This window comes from Anabrus simplex, chromosome 1 (assembly GCF_040414725.1).
Source record: "Anabrus simplex isolate iqAnaSimp1 chromosome 1, ASM4041472v1, whole genome shotgun sequence".
In the NCBI taxonomy this organism is placed as follows: domain Eukaryota; kingdom Metazoa; phylum Arthropoda; class Insecta; order Orthoptera; family Tettigoniidae; genus Anabrus; species Anabrus simplex.
In genome coordinates, this window is record NC_090265.1 from 1095103628 (window position 1) to 1095123678 (window position 20051).

Sequence of the window (20051 nt, forward strand, 5' to 3'; positions counted from 1 at the left end):
TAGACATACATTAGCTGCTAAGTAGAATGGTAGTCTCCTAAAATAAGTAAAGGATATGAAGGTCTAAACAAATAAAGCGATCCTAAAAGAAAGTATTGAATTTTTAATTATTTATTTCAGTCAAACAAATTATTGGATCAGAATATATGATTATAAAAACCATATTTGTTCCCATAAATTTCCACAAAATACCGGACAGTTAAGAAGTTGTTATGGCCAGTTCATTCAAACTCGAAATCAGGATCTCCACTGAATCCATCTATGTCGATCATGATGTCAGACTCTCCAGAAACTTTCTGGTAAAACTGTTTGGTATGTGCAGGTATTTGGTGCATCAGCAACTTAACATCACCAGGTTTGGCTTCAAAGATAGGTTTCCCTTTCAGCCACAAAGGTATTAATACCTGATGAAAGGGAACTCCAGTGTAATCTTTCTCCACCGTATTTAATAAGCTCAGCAGGAATGTTGTCACTACATGAAGCTTTATTGCTTTTTAAACGTATAATACTTTGTAATACCTCTTGATATGATGGTTCTCGTATTTGTTCTTATGATGGGGAACTAGATGGTTTACCAATACACGTTTCTGGATCATCACAATTCAGCAAGGAATTGAAGTATTGCTTACAGTAATTTAATAATTTGTCCTTATCAGCAATTAAATTTCCCGACTTATACCAAATTTGTGGGGTCCAGTTTCTTTACCATCCTTAAAAAGTGTATATTTCTCCATGTCCTGTATATCATTACCTAATAATCTAGTCTCTTGAATTGCAGCAATTCCCACTCTATACTTCTCCAGTTGTTGACTGAGGTTGACAATAAGCATACTTATATTCTTTGTTCTAAGTAAATTTGAAATAACATACATCATGGCCATTTTCTATTGTACTTGAAAATAAATAATACATAGTATGCAGTAAATAAATACGCATTTCTGTTTGCACTAACTCCCTTTCCTTCAAGTTTGTGTGTGTTTGGGGGTCACTTCAGCATCGTTTGCATAGATGAATTGTTGCTTATTCAACATACTTAATAAATGTTTGAATTGTTGCCCTCCAACATTGAAACACATCTACACTCTCTGTATGAATGACCGATGAACGCGTCCAAGCATTTCTGGCGTTGAACATACTCCTGCACAAGCCTCTTCAACCCATCGAACCAACTCATCACGATCCGTAACCATGGATTCGTACACTGTTTATGTGGCCACACAAATAGAAGTCTAGGTTACCGTACAGGCCAAGTGACATGCCCAACCTTGCCTATCCAACTGTATGGGAAAGTATCGTTCAGATATGCTCTTACTTACCAGTTGAAGTGAGGAGGGGCCCTATCGTCGTGCATAAACCACATTTGTAATCTCATCTCCAGGGAGACGTCTTCAAGCAAAACGGGTAGATTGTGTTGCAGAAACGGGTATAATATTGCCCAGATAGTCGTGGTGGGAGACTGTACAGACTAATCAGATAGCTGCCCACAATACCACACCCGATGTTTACACTGAACTGAACCTGGTGGTGTTTCTCTACAAACGCATGTGGATTTTTTGTTGCCCATAACATGCACATTGGGAATGTTCATGAAGCAATCGTAAGAAAAAGTGGCTTCATTAGTAAATAACACTCATCTAACAAACTATTCATCTATGGAGTATCTCTTGTGTATCCATTCACAGAATTCCTACTGCAGAGGATAGTCACTGGGCATTAACGCATAGACCCACTGTACGTGACAAGGATGGAATCTGTTACTGCGGAGAGTGCGACACACCATGTCCTGTGATGTGTTCCAAGCTGCAGCAATCTGGCGAATGCTTCATTCTTGGTCTTCAGTCACCATATGGAAAACATGTTCTTAATTTTGAGAATTTCTTGTTTGATGACCTCGATCAACACTGCGAACAAATGGTTTGGATTCCCGCGGTCGCCTGTCCATGTTGACAGAAAGTTCAAGTGTTCAGCAGCCTTCTATTTGGGAAACGCTCAGTGTACAAAGGCCGCGCCTCTTCTGCGTTCCCCTCGGCACGTCCGTACAGGAGGACATGTTGACATATTCTTCTCCCGAAAATGTGGAGATTGAAGGGTTGACTTACCATGATCTGATACAAATGCGTTAGGTGTGTCAGAACTCCTTATCTTGTGCTGTAAAGGAAGGCCACTTATAAGGAAGTGCTGTTTGGACTTTCCCCTCTCGGTGCCCAGATTGTCCCCTCCCCTCCACTACATGTCTTGAGTCACACAACTGTATTGCTTACCAGTTGCAGGGTACATGTAAGTGTCCGGCACCGTGCGGTCCAAAGTTGTGGGCTCATGTCCATATTGTGTTAACTAGTAACTATTAATTTCTGCATGACCTACGTAGTTTCCTTGAGAATTTTTTTAATGCAAATAATAATGCTCTTCATCGCTAACGTTTTGTTGCAAATTCAGCACACTAAGTCACAGGCCATAAGAGATATGAAGCAGTTACCACTGGCGATTAACCAGGCGGTTTAGGAAAAAAAACCTGACAGCAGATCCTCTCTTACAATATTGGGAATAATCTGCCCATAAATTTTCTGCAACTTATTTTCAGACACTCTGTATAATCAGTTTGAAGACATATGGCATTCTCATCCTCTACATCTCCTTCCACTGATGCTCCGAGTACAATAATTCATCATAATAATTCAAGCAAAGAAATTTCTGAACCCAAATGAACGATCATTCCAACGTAATTTGTCTTAACAGATGACACTAATATCCATAATTCCAAGTCATTTTTCATAGATGACCTTAATATCTCTTACTCTAATGAGTATATCCTTCATGAAGACATAATAATCATTAGCAACAAACTTACCGGGCGAGTTGGCCGTACGCGTAGAGGCGCGCGGCTGTGAGCTTGCATCCGGGAGATTGTAGGTTCGAATCCCACTATCGGCAGCCCTGAAAATGGTTTTCCATGGTTTCCCATTTTCACACCAGGCAAATGCCGGGGCTGTACCTTAATTAAGGCCATGGCCGCTTCCTTCCAACTCCTAAGCCTTTCCTATCCTATCATCGCCATAAGACCTATCTGTGTCGGTGCGACGTGAAGCCCCTAGCAAAAAAAAAAAAAAAACTTTCTATATACATACATCATGTTAGTAACACAGAGTACATCTCGTAGAAGATCCTCTATATCCAAGAACATAATAAAGACGCAACATCAAATACCTACGTGGGTATCCCTCACATAAATAACATTACACAATACCCAGCGCATAAATACAATTCCTCTTATGATAGTAATTAGCATATTCCAACTTTATCCTTATGTAACCACAAATTATTCTTGAAGACTCTCCTAGTGTAATACCGTGTTTACGCGAATAATCCCTGCATATTAAAAAAAAAAATTGAGGCATGAAATTGGGGTGTGGGTTTTATTTGCATCAAGGTTGCCAACACGCTTCTGGCTCACCTAGTTTTGGATGCTGAGTGTACAGTTATGCTTTGTGCAACAGTGTAGATGGAAGAAAACTGTCCCCATATGTCATATTTAAACGGAAAAAAATTCAGACTTTTCATTCTAAACTGACTTTACATTTTTTTTAAATAGTACCGTATTTTACAGAGTAATTTAAATTCAAAATTTCTCCACATCACGATAGAACGTGTCTTCTGGAAAGTGCAGGGGTAGCTTTCTGCACTTTCACTCACTTTGGTGTGTCTATAGTGTGTTTCATAGTTGAAAATAGAGTGAAATCATAATTCTTTTGTATTCAGTGTTTTAAGAAACGCCACAATATCACGTAGCAGGCAGCACACGGAAAAGCAGAATCCATGAAAACTGGCGAGGGTTGGCATTTCTGAATTACAAGATGGCTGTTAATTTGAAATCACGTAATTGGAAGTCTGATTTCTGTATTACAAAGACTTTGAATTAACGAGGTTTTACTGTATCGCAAAACTAACATCAGATTTTGCCACTGTATCTATTTCAAGTGTTTACATTGCAGGAAAAGAATTATCCACCACCGGTCGTGTTACTCTCCAGTAAAAAGAGACCACGTGTGAGAAGTGTTTTAGACGTGGAGTGTGACGAACTTGTAAGTAATTTACGAGAAGATTCTAGTGATGCAAGAGACAACGAATCTTCCCATCTACAGGGAATCGAGCCTATTGCAAGTTCAGATTAATGAAATACCTGTCATGTAAGTAGGCCTACTTGCACATTTTCATGGAAAATATATTTCATAGCAGTGATAATGTATTTTTATCATCTCAGGCAAAGCAGCTATATCCGTAAATTTACATGTTCATATTTGTGTAAAGACCACGTGGACCTCACGGAGTGATACGAAATGTTTGTTTATGCCTACGTTACTCTTTCAATGGAAGGAATTTTAGTTCATTTAATTTTTTTTTTCAAAATGAGCCTTCCTAAAATGAGGGTGCGGGCATTATTCGACGGCAGGGATTATTTGGGTAAATACGGTATATTCATTCTTAGTTCACTTCAAAGATCCTTAACTGTCACCTTAACACATGCATTCTCCCTTGTATCCATAGTATTCCCAAAACACTTAAAGATTGCATCCCATATTGCGTTCAAACTCATTTAATATTCTGATTATAACGACAGTTTTTGTGTAGTATCCTTCGGTTACAGTGAGGCATCCGTTATTACGAGTGATTAAGGGTGCGTGATTTTTTCCGTTACCGATATTTATGCACCCAGCGATTATATTGCATGCGATCGATCATCTTCGTATCGTTTCCTCGCTATGTCCACTAACGAGCTCTCTCGTCGATATTCAAAGGCGATTAAGAGATAAGAATTTCATAGTGTTCCGTATTGAAGTGAGTTCACTATTAAGCTGGAAGAAGATATATGATGGTTCAACATTTCTTATTCGAAGGCGATGTCAGAGTCGATTAGTAATATCCATCGACTGCTGTTCCATAAAGAAAAATGGAAATGAAATAGGAGAGCAGGTTTTTGTAAAAAATGCATAAATAACGTGTCCGATGGAGTTATCTCATTGAAAATAAAGGCTGAAGTAAACGATTGCTTAATTTTAATGCTAAATACTACAAGTAAGTAAGAATGGGATACACCTCAAGATATGGTAGAGTGCATCATTGATTTCAGAGGTTAGTTTCATATGTTCTCGCTTTGGTTAAATTTTGGAAAGGCTATTATCATATAAATTTATAGCGAGAAGGTTATAATTTCTCTACTGGTGCTTGAAATATATTTTCATGAGACATACAGTACGGTTAAGTTAGGTGACACTGTTTGAATAAGAAAACTGAAACATTTGCCAAAAAATGCAATCGATCACCTTCGGTACGGTATCGTTTTCTCGCTGTGTGCACTTGCGAGCTCTCTCGTTTATATCAAAGGCGATGATGGAGTTGATTAGTAATATTCAACAACTGCTGTTCCATAAATAAAAATCAGAAATGAAAACAAGTTTTCGTAATAAATACGTGAATAGCGTGGTCGATAGCAGTTGCTAATTTGTCAGAAATAAAGGCTAAGAAGACAATCGCCTAATTTTAATACTCTACACTGAAATTAAGTAAGAATGTGATACACCTCAAGATATGGCAGAGCGCATCACTGATTTCAGAGGTTAGTTTATATTTTCTCGCATCTGGTTAAATTTCATTGAGACTATTCCCATGTAAATCTATAGCGAGAATGTTATCATTTCTGTACTGGCGCTTGGAATATGTTTTCATGATACATATAGTATGGTTAAGTTAGGTTAGGTGATGCTGTTTGAATAAGAAAACTGAAATATTTGCCACAAAATGCGATCGATCATCTTCGCTACCGTGCCATTTTCTCACTATGTACTGTACACTTGCAAGCTCTCTCGCCGACGTTCGAAGGCGATGTTGGATTTGATTAGTAATACCCGTCAACTGCTGAACCCTAAAAGAAAATTCAAAATGAAAGAGGATAACATATTTTCGTAATAAAGCATAAATAACGTGGCCAATAGCAGTTGTAACTCGTTAGAAATAAAGGCTAAGTAAAAGATCATTTAATTTTAATACTCTACACCGAAATTAAGTAAGAATATGATGATGTTGTTGTTTGAGTCATCAGTCCACAAACTGGTTTAATGCAGCGCTCAATCACATCCTATCCTGTATTAACCTTTACATTTCTACATAAGTGCTGCATAACAGCATTCTACATAACTGCTATAATCTGCTAGTCATATTCATAACTTGATTTACCCTACCGTTCTTACCTCCTACACATCCCTCAAAAACCAACTGCACAAGTCCTGGGTGTCTTAAGATGTGTCCTATCATTCTATCTCTTCTTCTTGTCAAATATAGCCACAATGATCTCCTTTCACCAATTCGATTCAGTATCTCTTCATTCGTGATTCGATCTATCCACCTCGCCTTCAGCATTCTTCTGTAACACCACATTTCAGAAGCTTCTATTCTCTTTCTTTCTGAGCAAGTCATCGTCCACGTTTCACTTCCATACAATGCCATGCTCCAAACAAAAGTCTAATTCCTATATCAATATTCGAAGTGAGCAAATTTCTTTTCTTAAAAGAAAGGCCTTCCTTGCTTGTGTTAGCCTGCATTTTATGTCATCCTTACTTCTTCCATTGTTAGTTATTTTACTACCCAAGTAACAATATTCATCCACTTCCTTTAGACTTCATTTCCTGAACTAATATTTCCTGCATCAAGTGATCTCGTACGACTGCACTCCATTACTTTTGTTTTGGACATATTTATTTTCATCTTGTACTCCTCACCCAAGACTCCGTCCATACCATACAATAACTTCTCCAGATCTCCTGCAGTCTCAGATAAAATAACAATATCATCAGCAAATCTCAGGGTTTTGATTTCCTCTCCTTGGATTGTGATTCCCTTTCCAAATTCTTCTTTGATGTTTCTTACTGTCTGTTCTACATAAACATTGAAAAGGAGGAGGGAGGGCAAACTGCAGCCTTGTCTAACCCCTTTCTAGATTGCTGCTTCTTTTTCATAGCCTTCGATTCTTATCACTGCAGACTGATTTTTATATAGATTGTAGATATTCTTCTTTCTCGGTACCTGATCCCGATCATTTTCAGAATCTCAAATAGCTTGGTCCAATCAACATTACCAAATGGATTTTCTAGATCTACGAATGCCATGTATTGGGCTCGTCCTTCTTAATTCGATCCTCTAAGATCAGACGTAAAGTCAGGATTGCTTCACATGTTCCTATATTGCTTCTGAAGCCAAATTGATCTTCTCCCAACTCAGTTTCAACTTGTCCTTCTATTCTTCTGTAAATAATACGTGTTAGAATTTTACAGGTGTGAGATACTAAATGAATGGTGTGGTAGTTTTCACACTTGTCCAAACCAGCTTTCTTACGAATAGGTATAACAACATTCTGCCAAAAATGGGATGGCACTTCTCCTGTCTCATACGTCTTGCACACTAAATGGAATAACCTTGCCATGCTGGTTTCTCCTAAAGCAGTAATTCAGAGGGAATGCCATAATTTCCATGTGCTTTGCTCCTATTTAGGTCTGTCAAAGCTCTGTTGAATTCTGACCTCAAAATAGGGTCACCCATTTCACCAGCATCAACAGCCTCTTCTTGTTTCAGAACCATATCATCTACGTCCTTACCTTGAAACAACTGTTGGATATGTTCCTGCCATCTTTCTGCCTTGTCTTCTTTCCTTAGAAGTGGTTTACCATCTGAGCTCTTAATATTCATATACCTAGTTTTCCTTTCTCCAAAGGTTTCCTTGATTTTCCTGTATGCAGCATCTACCTTTCCTAGGACCATACAACTCTGAACATCCTTGCACTTCTCCTTCAGCCATTCTTCCTTAGTTGCCCTGCACTTCCTATCCACTTTAATCACCTGTATTCTTTCCTGCCCTCTTCATTTTTTGCATTCTTGTATTTTCGTCATTCATCGATCATCAATCAGGTCTAGTATCTCCTAAGCTATCCATTGATTCATAGTTGATCTTTCCTTTCTTCCTAACATCTGTTCAGCAGCCCTACTGATCTCATTCTTCATGACTGTCCATTCTTCTTCTGCTGTGTTTCCTTCAGCCTTTCCATTTAGTCCTTGTGCAACATGTTCCTTGAAACAAACATTCACATTCTTTTCTTTCAACTTGTCTAGATCCCATTTCACTGGATTCCTTCCCTTCTTCAATTTCTTCAACTTCAGATGGCATTTCATGACCAACAAGTTGTGATCAGAGTCCACGTCTGCTCCTGGGAAAGTTTTGCAATCCTACACCTGGTTTCTAAATCTGTGCCTAATCATAATGGAGTCTATTTGATACCTTCCAGTGTCTCCAGGTCTCGTCCATGTGTACAGCTGTCATTTCTGGTGTTTGAACCAAGTGTATTAAAGGACTAAATTGGATTGGTGCAGAATTCAACCAGCCGACTTCCTCTTTCGTTCCATTGTCCCAATCCGAATTCTCCTACTGCATTACCTTCTCTTCCTTGGCCTACCACTGCATTCCAGTCTCCCATTACAATTAGATTCCTGCCACCTTTTACATACTGTATTAAATCTTCTATCTCTTCATATATTCCTTTGATTTCTTCTTTGTCAGCTGAACTAGTAGGCATATAGACCTGCACTATTGTGATGGGCATTGGTTTGGTGTCTATTTTGACAACAATAATCCTTTCACTATGCTGGTCATAGTAGCTTACCTGCTGGCCTTATTTTCTTATTCATTATTAAACCAACTCCTACATTTCACCTGTTTGATTTTGTGTTGATAATTCTGTAGTTGCCTTACCAGAAATCCTGCTCTTCCTGCCAACATACTTCACTTACACCAACTACATTTAACTTTAGTCTATCCATCGCCCTTTTCAGATTCTCTAACCTACCACAATGATTCAAACTTCTGACATTCCACGCTCTGACTTGCAAAATGTTAGTATCCATCTTCCTGATGATAGTCCCCTCTCATGTAGTCCCCACCCGGAGATCCGAATGGAGGACTATTTTATCACCGGAATATTTTACCTGGGTGGAAGCAATCATCAGTACATCATTCACACAGAGAGAGCTGCATGTCCCCGGGAGTTAGTTACGGCTGTAGTTTCCTGTTGCTTTCAGCCGTGCAGCAGTATCAACACAGCTAAGCCATGTTGAGTATTATTACAAGGCCATTACAGTCAATCATCTAGACTGCCACCCTTGCAACTTCCAAAAGGCTGCTACCCCCCTTTCGATGAACCATTCATTAGTCTGGTCTCTCGACAGATACCCATCCGATATGGTTGCACCTGTGGCTCAGTTATCTGCTTCATTGGACGCGCAAGCCACCCCACCGCGGCAAGGTCACGGTTCGTAGAATATGACATACCTCATGATATGGCAGAGTACATCACTGTTTCAGAGAATATATTTTCTTGCATCTAGTTAAATTTAGGAAATGTTATTCCCATGTAAATTTGTAATGTGGTGGTTATCATTTCTCTATGTGCTCTTGAAATATGTTTTCATGATACATATACGGTTAGGTGACGCTGTTTCAAAGAAGAAAACTGGAACATTTGCCATACAGGTCTCTTGAGTAGGATTATAATCTTTTCAGAATGAAATTAAACATACTCTTTCATGCAGTATAAGGTTTCAAAAAAATAACAAGCAAGCAAGCCATAGTGTGGATATCATCCACGACAACACAAGTTTTGAACAAACTGATAGTTGTTTTATACCGATTTTAATAATAATACGTTTATTGCAGCCAATGGCCATAGAAAAACTTACATACTGATATAAGTAGATGATTACAAATTACAATTTCATGTAGGTAATTCTCAGTCTGCACAGTATTAACTCTCTTCCGAGCAGAATTTCTTAAGCGACATATGCCGGTTCTCACAAAATTGCACGTGGTATCGATCTCATAGCTTGCCACACAAGGAACAACTACAGTCTTCACATGGTTCGTGGAATCGATCCGTGCAACAGACTTTGAAGTGAAAGCCGTGGATCGCGAACCTCGTCACAAGGTGCCTCAACTCGTAGTTCGCTTCCTTCCAGTCATTTGTCATCATTGCGTCTGTGCTGTAGAAGTCAATCCAGATGTCTCGGTGTTCGGAGACTATTTCTTTGTAAGCTGGCGTGGATGGCAGTCCAAGCTGTAGGCGGAGATCTTCCAAAAGCATCGTTTTGCTACACAACTCGTAGATCAATCTGGATGGCTATCAAAAAACAAAAGAAAACATGTGTGTGTGTTCTGTGATGTAAGATATCAGTGGTTAAGTGCATAAGAAGTGCATGATAGTGTAGAAGTGGTGAAAATTAAATTTATCGCAGTGGTGTATACTTATGTGCATGTTATCCAGCGTGATAATTTTTGAAGTCATTGAATAGAGTCAATCAAAATTTTATCCGTAGACCATCAACACTATGCCGCTGTCTTGACATTCCATAGATATCATTAGTTAGACTGGAATACCGGAATACAAGCGACATATCCATGGACGAGTGCGACATCTGCAGGAAAATCACAAACTCAGACGAGAACTCTTTGCAATGCGAAATATGCAAAAGATGGCAGCACTTCGAATGCAGCGGAATTACAAGGGGAGAATTCGATATTCTCAAAAGGAGGAACTGTAAACTCACCAGGCTACGTTTCGGATGCAGAGCAAAAAGGCTGAAGTGTTCAGATGTGGAAGATCATCTGCTGGAAAAGCTTGAGACATTTACGAAGACAGACGAAATTAAAAACAACGTGATGGCCCTACTAAGGGAGGAGAGAAAATCAATATGCCAAGAATTTTCAATATATACCGATTTTAACCTTTCAAGTGCTGAGTTACCAGTTGACTGTTTGGTACCTCAGTGCTGAGTTTTTTCATTTGTATGTAAAAACAATTGTAAAAGCCTCAATTCTTAACTTATCAGTGGGGTGATTAGCTTAAAAAGTTTATAAATGTTGGTTGATTATAAAACTAAATGCAAATGGGAAATCCTACACTTATGTTCAATATGATTTTGAGAGAAAACAAAATTACACTTACGTGCCTCTGTGGGCATTATCTTTATACAAACTAAAGAGCCCAAAATAATATTATTTCCTAAACTCTGTAGGCAGCTAATACATGTAACTTCTTAGAAGTATATAAGTTGATATTTTAAAATACTTTCCAAACCTGGAAGAAGGTAATAGTTAAATGTTTTCTACTGGTATTTTGTGATGCCGATTTGTTCAACTATCTGCACCAACTCCACTGGTAAAAAAAGTTTCTAAAAATCAATGATTTTCGGGTCGTCATCAAACACTACTTGGTCCTCAGAGCCGGTACAGTTACTTGAAACTCTGGTAAAGAAAAGTAATCCGTCCGCCACGAAAATAGTGATAAAATAGCTTTAGTACTCACCGTGTTTTTCTTCTTTCGTTTATAAGGACGCTCTATCTCTCTCTTACATACAACATACAACTCTCTATCACTCTCACTTTCAAAATCACTTAACAATTCTTTAAAATGATCATCTCCATAATCACTTTCCGCTGTGGTTAATAACAAAGATTCTGTGATCGGAAATAACATCGCTACAAGAGCAAATAGATTGTTGATCCACCACGTTTGTTTACATCACAGATGAACTCCACAGACGTCTACAAAAAGCTCTGTAAGTTGCTTCCCGAAGCTATAATCTCTGATCAATTAGTTCTACGAAATGCCCAACAGATGGCAGAACATGTCAAGAGAACAAATTCGCACTCGAAAGTGAACCGGGAAACTCAAAAAAATTTAAATTCTCGCGCACCGTCTATAGACAGGCGTAGCACTGGTGGACCGGCCGCGTCAGCCCATCTAATAGAAGGTAAGTAGCATTTTCCACCTATCTTTTGTAGATACGCCCCAATGCCTGCTGATATACATTAGCGGCCGATCTCCTTATTTTTCCTCAAGAATCAACTTAGATTCACCATTGCCTTGATCCTTAGATTTAGAACCTCATCGTGACAACTCGTTCCTTCACATTAACACTTGCTTTCATCCTGTAATGGCAGGTACCTGGAACTTATACAGATGGAGTTAACATTATATCACACTCAATCTGATCAATCTGATTATAACACCTATCAATGGCTTGTATTCACACACACACCTGAATAATAATATCGTGGACTGCGAACACATGTTTTGATTATAATTTAAATTACAATCACCCTTTCATATTTCCTCTGAAATTTCCCTTCTGAATTTCTCTTTGCATTACCTCACACTTTCTACTATTTCAAATCACTGGATATTCTTTACAACTTCTCAATCACAAAGTATTAATTTTGCTTGCAGCATCACATCTTCCTTAACAACAATACATTGTTTGGGAGGCTGAACGAGATGCTCCCATGATATTCATGAAACAAAAGTGCAGGTAAGAGTGCAGGTAGACACTGTGTTTGAGTCCTTCCATCTGTTGTAGTGCTGCCTGTGTAACAATGACATGACCCTGGTTTAAGTCTATTTAGAATCATGCTGGTAATCGTCAAAAGATACAGTTTCAAGTTGTCCTTTTATAATTTTCCTCTATTTTCTTCTCATAAAAGATTCCTTTAAATTGTGATCAATCCCTCAGTGTAGTGGATTTAAATGCTCAGTTGCCTCCATGCTGCAGGAGGAATTCTAAGCACAGTGCTTAAATTTTCTCAGATTCGTGCAAGACTTTGTTCAAAGCACCATAACTTTGGTACTATTTTACGGATTTCAACAGTACTTTCACAGGCATGGTTAAAAACACGATTGTTTTAGAAAATATGATGCTATCTTATCTTAATAGTTGATTTTGGTGAGGAATGTCTTGAAACATCCCTGAACACCAGACCCACTTTGCGGTCTGGACACTAAAACACTGTCTCTCCCGAATTTTCTGTTTGTAGCACGACACATCAGTTGGTTGGCCTACTCTTTTCCTCAACTGGTGGAACTCTCTCTTCTCCGGGAAATGCCTTCCAGTGAGATGAGACACATTTTTGTCCAAAGAATGACGTCTACGTCTTTCTTTTAAATGAACCTGAATGTTCCACAAGTAGAACCTGGACAACAACCACTCTAAAAATCAAATGATCAATTGTAGATTCTCGTGAATTTCTCTGGCAAATGATCAGTGCGGTTAGAATTGCAACATTCATTAACCTCCCACTTGGTCAACTTTTTTCTCTCTAGATGGTAACCATGAAGGAGCTGATCTTTCAAATCAACTCCACGCATGTGATCATTATAGTTGGCAACAGAAACAGGGTTTTGTTTTTCCTGACCATGCTTTGTTTTCTTTGTGATGGTTTCTGTGCTGTTTTCTTTGTGATGGTTTCTGCTCTGTTTTCTTAGTGATGGCTTCTGCCCAGTGGAATCTAGAAATTATTGTGACATTTTTCTTATCATGCCACTCTAGGACGGAAACCTGGTTGGAATGCTGAGCTATAAGTTACCCTTCTTTAGTTTCTTGTTGATCACATCTTTCGGAACGTCCTTTCTGTTGAGGCACAAAGTTCCTACACAATCAGTTCTCCAAAATTTTAACTCATAAAGCCATAGCAGGTGAAAAAAAAAGATCCTTTCATGTGTATCCTTTGTTGAGAAGTATTGAATTAGGTGGACCCTTTTCTACCCTTTGATAGAGATCAATTGTCAATACGGACCATATTGAAATTCATAACCTATGATATATATTTGTTTCACAAACTATTAGTTCCACTAACTCATTCGTAAACAATATCTTAAAAACCTTCACAAAATCACATTCCCATACTGCTTCGTTCTGAGGTCCTCGGTTCTATATAAAAATGTTCTATTTCACCCACATAATTAGACATGTTTTCTCATCAAAATGCATTAGCTGTGACATGGACATTGTCATTCTGTGCACTATCACTTGTACCTGATTCCAAACCAAGGATTTTGTGTATGGTGATGTCATCTATATTACTCAAATCACTACCTGAATCTAACAAACTTTTATCAGAATCACTCAACTGTTCTCCTGAAACATGCTCTATTTTCACACTTGATAACCTGCACCTGCTTGTAGAAGTCATCTCCAATCACGATAGAGTAAATGCGAGACAGCAGGTGATAAGAAAAATGGCTGGGGGAAAAAGTCTCAAGAGAGCCCTGAATATAGACAGAATTTATGATTATGTTGACAGTCTGGTTCTTCCCCAAGAGGAACAAAGGTATAATGCAAGAAAAGTGCATAGAAGTTGCTCAATAGCAGAAAAATGCAGTGGTTGCCCCTGCTGGCAATTTTTTCGTATTTCACTCGAATTTCAGGGAACAAAACACAATTGAAATAGGGATCAAAGTATATCATTTGAAAGCTCAAACCTTCTGCTTCAAGGAGAAATGAGTTAAAATATGACTTTGATCGTAACCGCTAGATTACAGTACAATACATGTGCGTACTGCATGAGCAGTGCTCATCACTCCACCATGCACGATGCTCACTACATGACGAGCACTGCTCGGCACTCTACACTGACAGGTTAAAAATATTAATTACAAAATTAATCTTGACTTCTCTGGTGTGTTATTCAAAGTATGCATCATAGAAGTCAGAACTGCTGGATTCAATTACTCGTTCATTATACAGAGTTTACTGCATGAAATAAATTTAGTAGTTAAAGGCCTATATTGACAGTGATTAAGTGTATTTTAAATATTTTGAGAGAAAATCCACCTTTTCAATCCTATAAACAACGTATTTACTTGTTAAAATACAATTAAAACCTAGTGGGACATACTTCGTCTCTTCCTCTGGGACATCCTCAGCTTCATTCCAAAAGCACAAAAAATATATACTAAGTTAAAATAATGTGACACAGTGTAATGCTCTGTCTATCTTAAAATATGTCACAGTATAATATGTTATCTCCCATTAAAAGTCTGTGTAGACGAGGTCTTGATAATGTTGAAAAATCAAATGAGCCCATGTAGGGCAATAGTACCGCATTTTCTCACATAATTAACGCCCTTGCATAATTTATGCATCCCAATATTTTTGGATCTAAAGAAAAAGAAATGTTCACGTATTTGACGCACCCACTTCTTCGAACATCCATCATGCACCTCCAAATAAGTTTCGAAATAATAAAGATGTCAACTACTCACCTACCTATTGCGAAACTGGGCATTCCAAATACCGGGCAACATGCTGTTATCAGCTGGTAGGAAATACCACTGCACTAGTTCAGTGAGATAATCAGCGCAGAAGTGACTCGTGACCTTCTATTCCAGTCTGGTACAAACGTATTTTACGAGTGTTTTGGGTACGGGACATGCGTTTTCTGTGATCGCAAAATTGTTTGTTAGTCCACATTGAGCAAGTATTCGAGTAATAGTGCATCATATAAACTTGCGGTGATCACTTATGCCGAAACATACGGAAATAGGGCAGTGGTCCGCAAGTACTCAGTGTCTGAATGCAACATGCACTACCGCAGTTACCGTGGTAACAGAGAAGTGCACTTCAAGCAACCAACAAGTCTCGCGAAGCATTTCGCGGACCAAAAAGTGGCAAGTTTCCAAAAGTAGGGGAGGATCTGCTTAAATGTACAATTTCGTTACACAACGTTGGATATGCCATTTCTCATGAAATGCTGTATTTTAAAGGACAAGGAATAGCTGCTGCACATGGAATCAATGTCTCAGATTTGAACGTTAGCAGAGGCTTCATTAATTTTATGAAGAAAAATGAGCTTTCTCGTCGACAACGAACATTATGCCACAAAATGCTGAATGATTTCAACCAAGTAATTGATTTTTATTGCTTTGTGATTGAGAAGCGTAAAGTGAAGGAATATTTGCTCTCCCAATTAGGAACCACAGGTCAGATGCCAAGCAGTTTCTGTATGCCACAAAGTCGAACAATCGATAAGAAAGGGATATCGAGTGTTATTGTACGCGCTACTGGGAGTGAAAAAGAACGATGTACGCAATGCTTGCTGTAACAGGCAATGGCAGAAAGCTTGCACCTTATGTTGTTCTAAAACAAAAAACAATGCCTAAAGTAAAATTTCAGCGAGGGGTCCACGTTCATATCCAAGGAAAAGGGTGGATGGACAAGTCACTTGTACAAGATTGGATACGAACGATTTGGGGAAATATAGCAGGGGTCCCTCCTTCAATGCCGGTATGTCATTGTTATGTACATACATGAATTGTAATTTTATCAATACAATTTCGTTACACAACGTAATGATTTTACTTCAGGCCATATTGTGAGCTCGTAATGGGAAGAATATTTTCCAGTGTTGGTACTTCAAACCCACGTATCCAACTTACCTGATGTACCCTACTTGACTTTTCAGAAAGAATATCATGCCGGAATTTTATGCCAAATGACGATTAACCACAAATGAGTTGAACAAATTGCATGTATATTAAATCTGATGTATCTCTTAAATGTAAATAACTTTTTTAAATACCTGAATTCCTCGAATAATTTATGCACCCGAAGTTTTCGCCTGTATTTTTCGTCCAAAAAGTGCGTTAATTATGCGAGAAAATATGGTATTAGTATAATTTACAACTGAAGCACAATTAGTTGTCAAAAAACTTGTGTCATTAAAAATAGGTATGCGTGTTGAGAATATAGTAAAATGTTCTTAAGTGAACAATAAATTACATTTTATGTGGTTTGTTTCTTTAAGGTTATCTCATAATAAAAAGTTTTGTTGTTGGGAGGATAGTCCTTACAAACTTGAGTAATGATTAAACATTTTGAAAGTTACAGCAAAATGATTCTAGGTAATGATATGCTGCATCGGAGACCGGGAAGAACTCCTCTCAAAAAATTTTATCTTACATCCAGCAATCGACAAGAGTCTATTCTTTCACCTCCATCACACACAAAGGTCACAATATGTTAGATGTAGGAACTCTGAAAATCAGTGGCAAAAGGGGCTCTCTTTAAGACGCAGTAGGTCATTATGTTTGCTAGGTTCCAAAATGGGAAAATAAATAAACTGGTGGGGAAAAAAAGTCGAATGTCCTGAAAAAAGATGATTGATGTGGAAACTCCTCTTTTTTATACGCATCAAAACAATCTGCATTAGCATCTTTTTAGACAGACAGAACATCACACCATGTCACATTATTTAACTTACTGTACTGTGCTTTTGGAATGACACTTATTCAATAAATGGCTGAGGATGTCCAGGAGGAAGGCATGAAACATGTCCCACTAGATTTTAATAGTATTTTAAAAAGTAAATACACCGTTTATAGTATTAGAAAGGTAGAATTTCTCTCCAAAATATTAAAAATATACAGAGTTTACACATTTAAAATAATCAGCATAAGTTTATTATGTCTTAGGTTTACTGTTTTTAAAATATTTATTTATTTATTTATTTATTTATTTATTTATTTATTTATTTATTTATTTATTATGCCTTTGTAGGTGGCAAAGTTAGGGCCCTTGGCCCTCTCTTACACTTAACCACTGTAGTGATACATCATTGAGAGCAGAGTTGGAGTACATAATATTATATAGTAAATAATAATCTACATAAAAATACATTACACTTTTCTAACTCACATTCATTTGATCTTCCAGTCATACAAGTTAGTCAGCTGCATTCAGCAGGTAGTCTTGGCAAGAAGTCTTAAATTTAAGTAATGAGGTGGAATTTCTGACACTGACAGGCAGGGAATTCAAAGTGTAGAACCCGCCACAACAAAGGAATTGTTGTACATAGAGGATCGGTGAACAGGAATAGAAAGGGAGGAACCAGAGCAGGTTTACTGCTGTGAAAGGACAAATACTCTCATTGTTACTTCATCCATCCATTTGCTAAGATATGCCCTAGAGTTTGTATGAAAATAAAACTGTCAATTTAGTACATTATGACAGAAGACATCAGCTACAGCCCAATGTGATTATTCCGTATATATTTTGCTTTACTCTTATGCGCTCCCCTCTAAATAAAGAACTTATGATCCACCATTTTCTGTCCAGAAACAAGCAACAATTCATCATTTACGTCCACCAAGTAGAAATTTATTATCTTACATCCAGCAATCGACAAGAGTCTATTCTTTCACCTCCATCACACACAAAGGACACAATATGTTAGATGTAGGAACTCTGAAAAGCAGTGGCAAAAGGGGCTCTCTTTAAGACGCAGCAGGTCATTATGTTTGTTAGGTTCCAAAATGGGAAAATAAATAAATAAATAAATAAATAAATAAATAAATAAATGCAATGCAAATGTTAATCTTATAGCAGATGTATTCTACATCTATATAATTATATAAAATTGGATGTTGGTATGTTTGAAGCTAATAGACTCAAAAACTACTCAACCGATTTCGCTGAAATTTTCACAGTTTGTTCTTATTACATCTGAGAGGGATTACAAAGTGGTTTGAATGAAATATGATTGGTAGTTCGGCACTAAGGGGTGAAAAATAAAATAGGGGAAGATAAGCAAACCGCAAGACAAGTCCGATCAGCGGGTTGCCTACCTAACAGTATGTGAAGATTATGATGTGTTCCTTAAAACTTATTTCTGCTTTTATCTGGAAAAATTACTGTAGGGGCAAGAAACCCCTAGCACCCCTAAAGGAAGGAGGTGAAACTTAAAAATCCAAAAATGACAATATTGGTGACGAATTCATAGTCTTTGGGGTAGCTGAGATGAACTGTGACACTCTGAATGCTGTTTAAATCAAAGTTCGTTCCCAATAAACACATTTTTTTATTTTTGTAAAATCCATAAACTATATTATCGGTATTAAATGTTCATAAAATTATTCAAATGGGAAGGAAAAACAATATGACTACGACAGGCATATCAAGATGAGTTATCTGACCTATTTATAAGGAATGCTATGGAGCAGCGCACGGGTCCACTAGTACTGTATATGAGTTGATTATGTTCGTAAGTACAGAAGATATTATGAGTAGAATTTTGTAAATAATATAAATTTATAAAGGATAAGCTGTGTGTTTAATATAAAAATTGTTAGTGTAAATTGTATAATACTGTATTTTAGGAAAATGTCTTCTTCTCTTGTTAATTTAAAATTTAGTGCTTGATAATAATGTATTTTTGTGTACCATTTGGCGCCAAGATAGACACCTCATTTGCAAATAAATGATTTGAACTTACTTGTGTGGCTGGATCTGCATGACAGTCACTCCTGTTTCAACATCTCCATTTCTAATGCAGTGGATGATAGGTGCAGCACCCCTCCATCGAGGTAACAGACTTGCATGTACATTGAGCATACCCCTGCAATGAAGAACACTATGACTACATCTGCTCTCAAAATCAATGAGCTTCTAGGAATAAATTCCATATTGTTTAGACACTATAAAGTAAGATATTTTAAACTTTGTATCTCTTTATTCTAAACATCCCACACCAAGAAAATACAGTAATTCCTAAGTATACCCCTCTCAAGGAGAGCAGTGTCCACTCGCTTAACAAAGCTGGGAAGCACAAATGAGCTCATTGGGGCCAAGAAAAAATTCACCTGGAAAAAATGGGATTAACAGGAGAGAGCCAATCTATGTAAGTGAAAATGTGGAATGGGTCCTTTTGCATTTTCATGTTTGTCCTTGTCTCTTCTTCCAGTTTCCCCCTCTACCAACACCGCCTAGACTACAAAGCCTTCCAGCTCAACCATGACATCACTGCTTGTCGGCGAACGCTGCCTACCCGACATCCGAGAGGACCAATAACCAAATCCAGTTTTTCAGAAAAGACTGCCACCACCACAAAAAATCTTGATAGCAAATATATTAATTCAAATGTGCCTAACATACTGTATTCTGAAAGTCTGAAACAAAAACTCAAAAAATCTTGCTATTATTTCTCCATAATAAATAAAATGCAATAATAATAGGAGGAAATAATTCAAAGTTAGCAACTGTTGGTTAGTATTTCAAAGTCAGAAATTCAATTTCAATTATGGTGATTTACGTAAATCATACCAACACAGACAGGGCTCATGGCAACAAGCATGAAACTGTGGTCTTAATTCAAGGATAGCCACAGCATATGATTGGTGTGAGAATGA

The 20051-nt window shown here is 37.7% G+C and overlaps 1 protein-coding gene across 5 annotated transcripts in view; it reads right to left on the minus strand.

Annotated features, from left to right (window-relative positions):
- Positions 1-20051, minus strand: part of LOC136858036 (methionyl-tRNA formyltransferase, mitochondrial) — an 89302-nt gene that overhangs the window by 19390 nt on the left and 49861 nt on the right. For all 5 annotated transcript variants that reach the window (XM_067137258.2, XM_067137259.2, XM_067137260.2 and 2 more), the window contains one exon: positions 19139-19261. In XM_067137258.2, coding sequence (XP_066993359.2) covers positions 19139-19261 — 123 coding nt within the window. The remainder of the gene's footprint in view (positions 1-19138; positions 19262-20051) is intronic.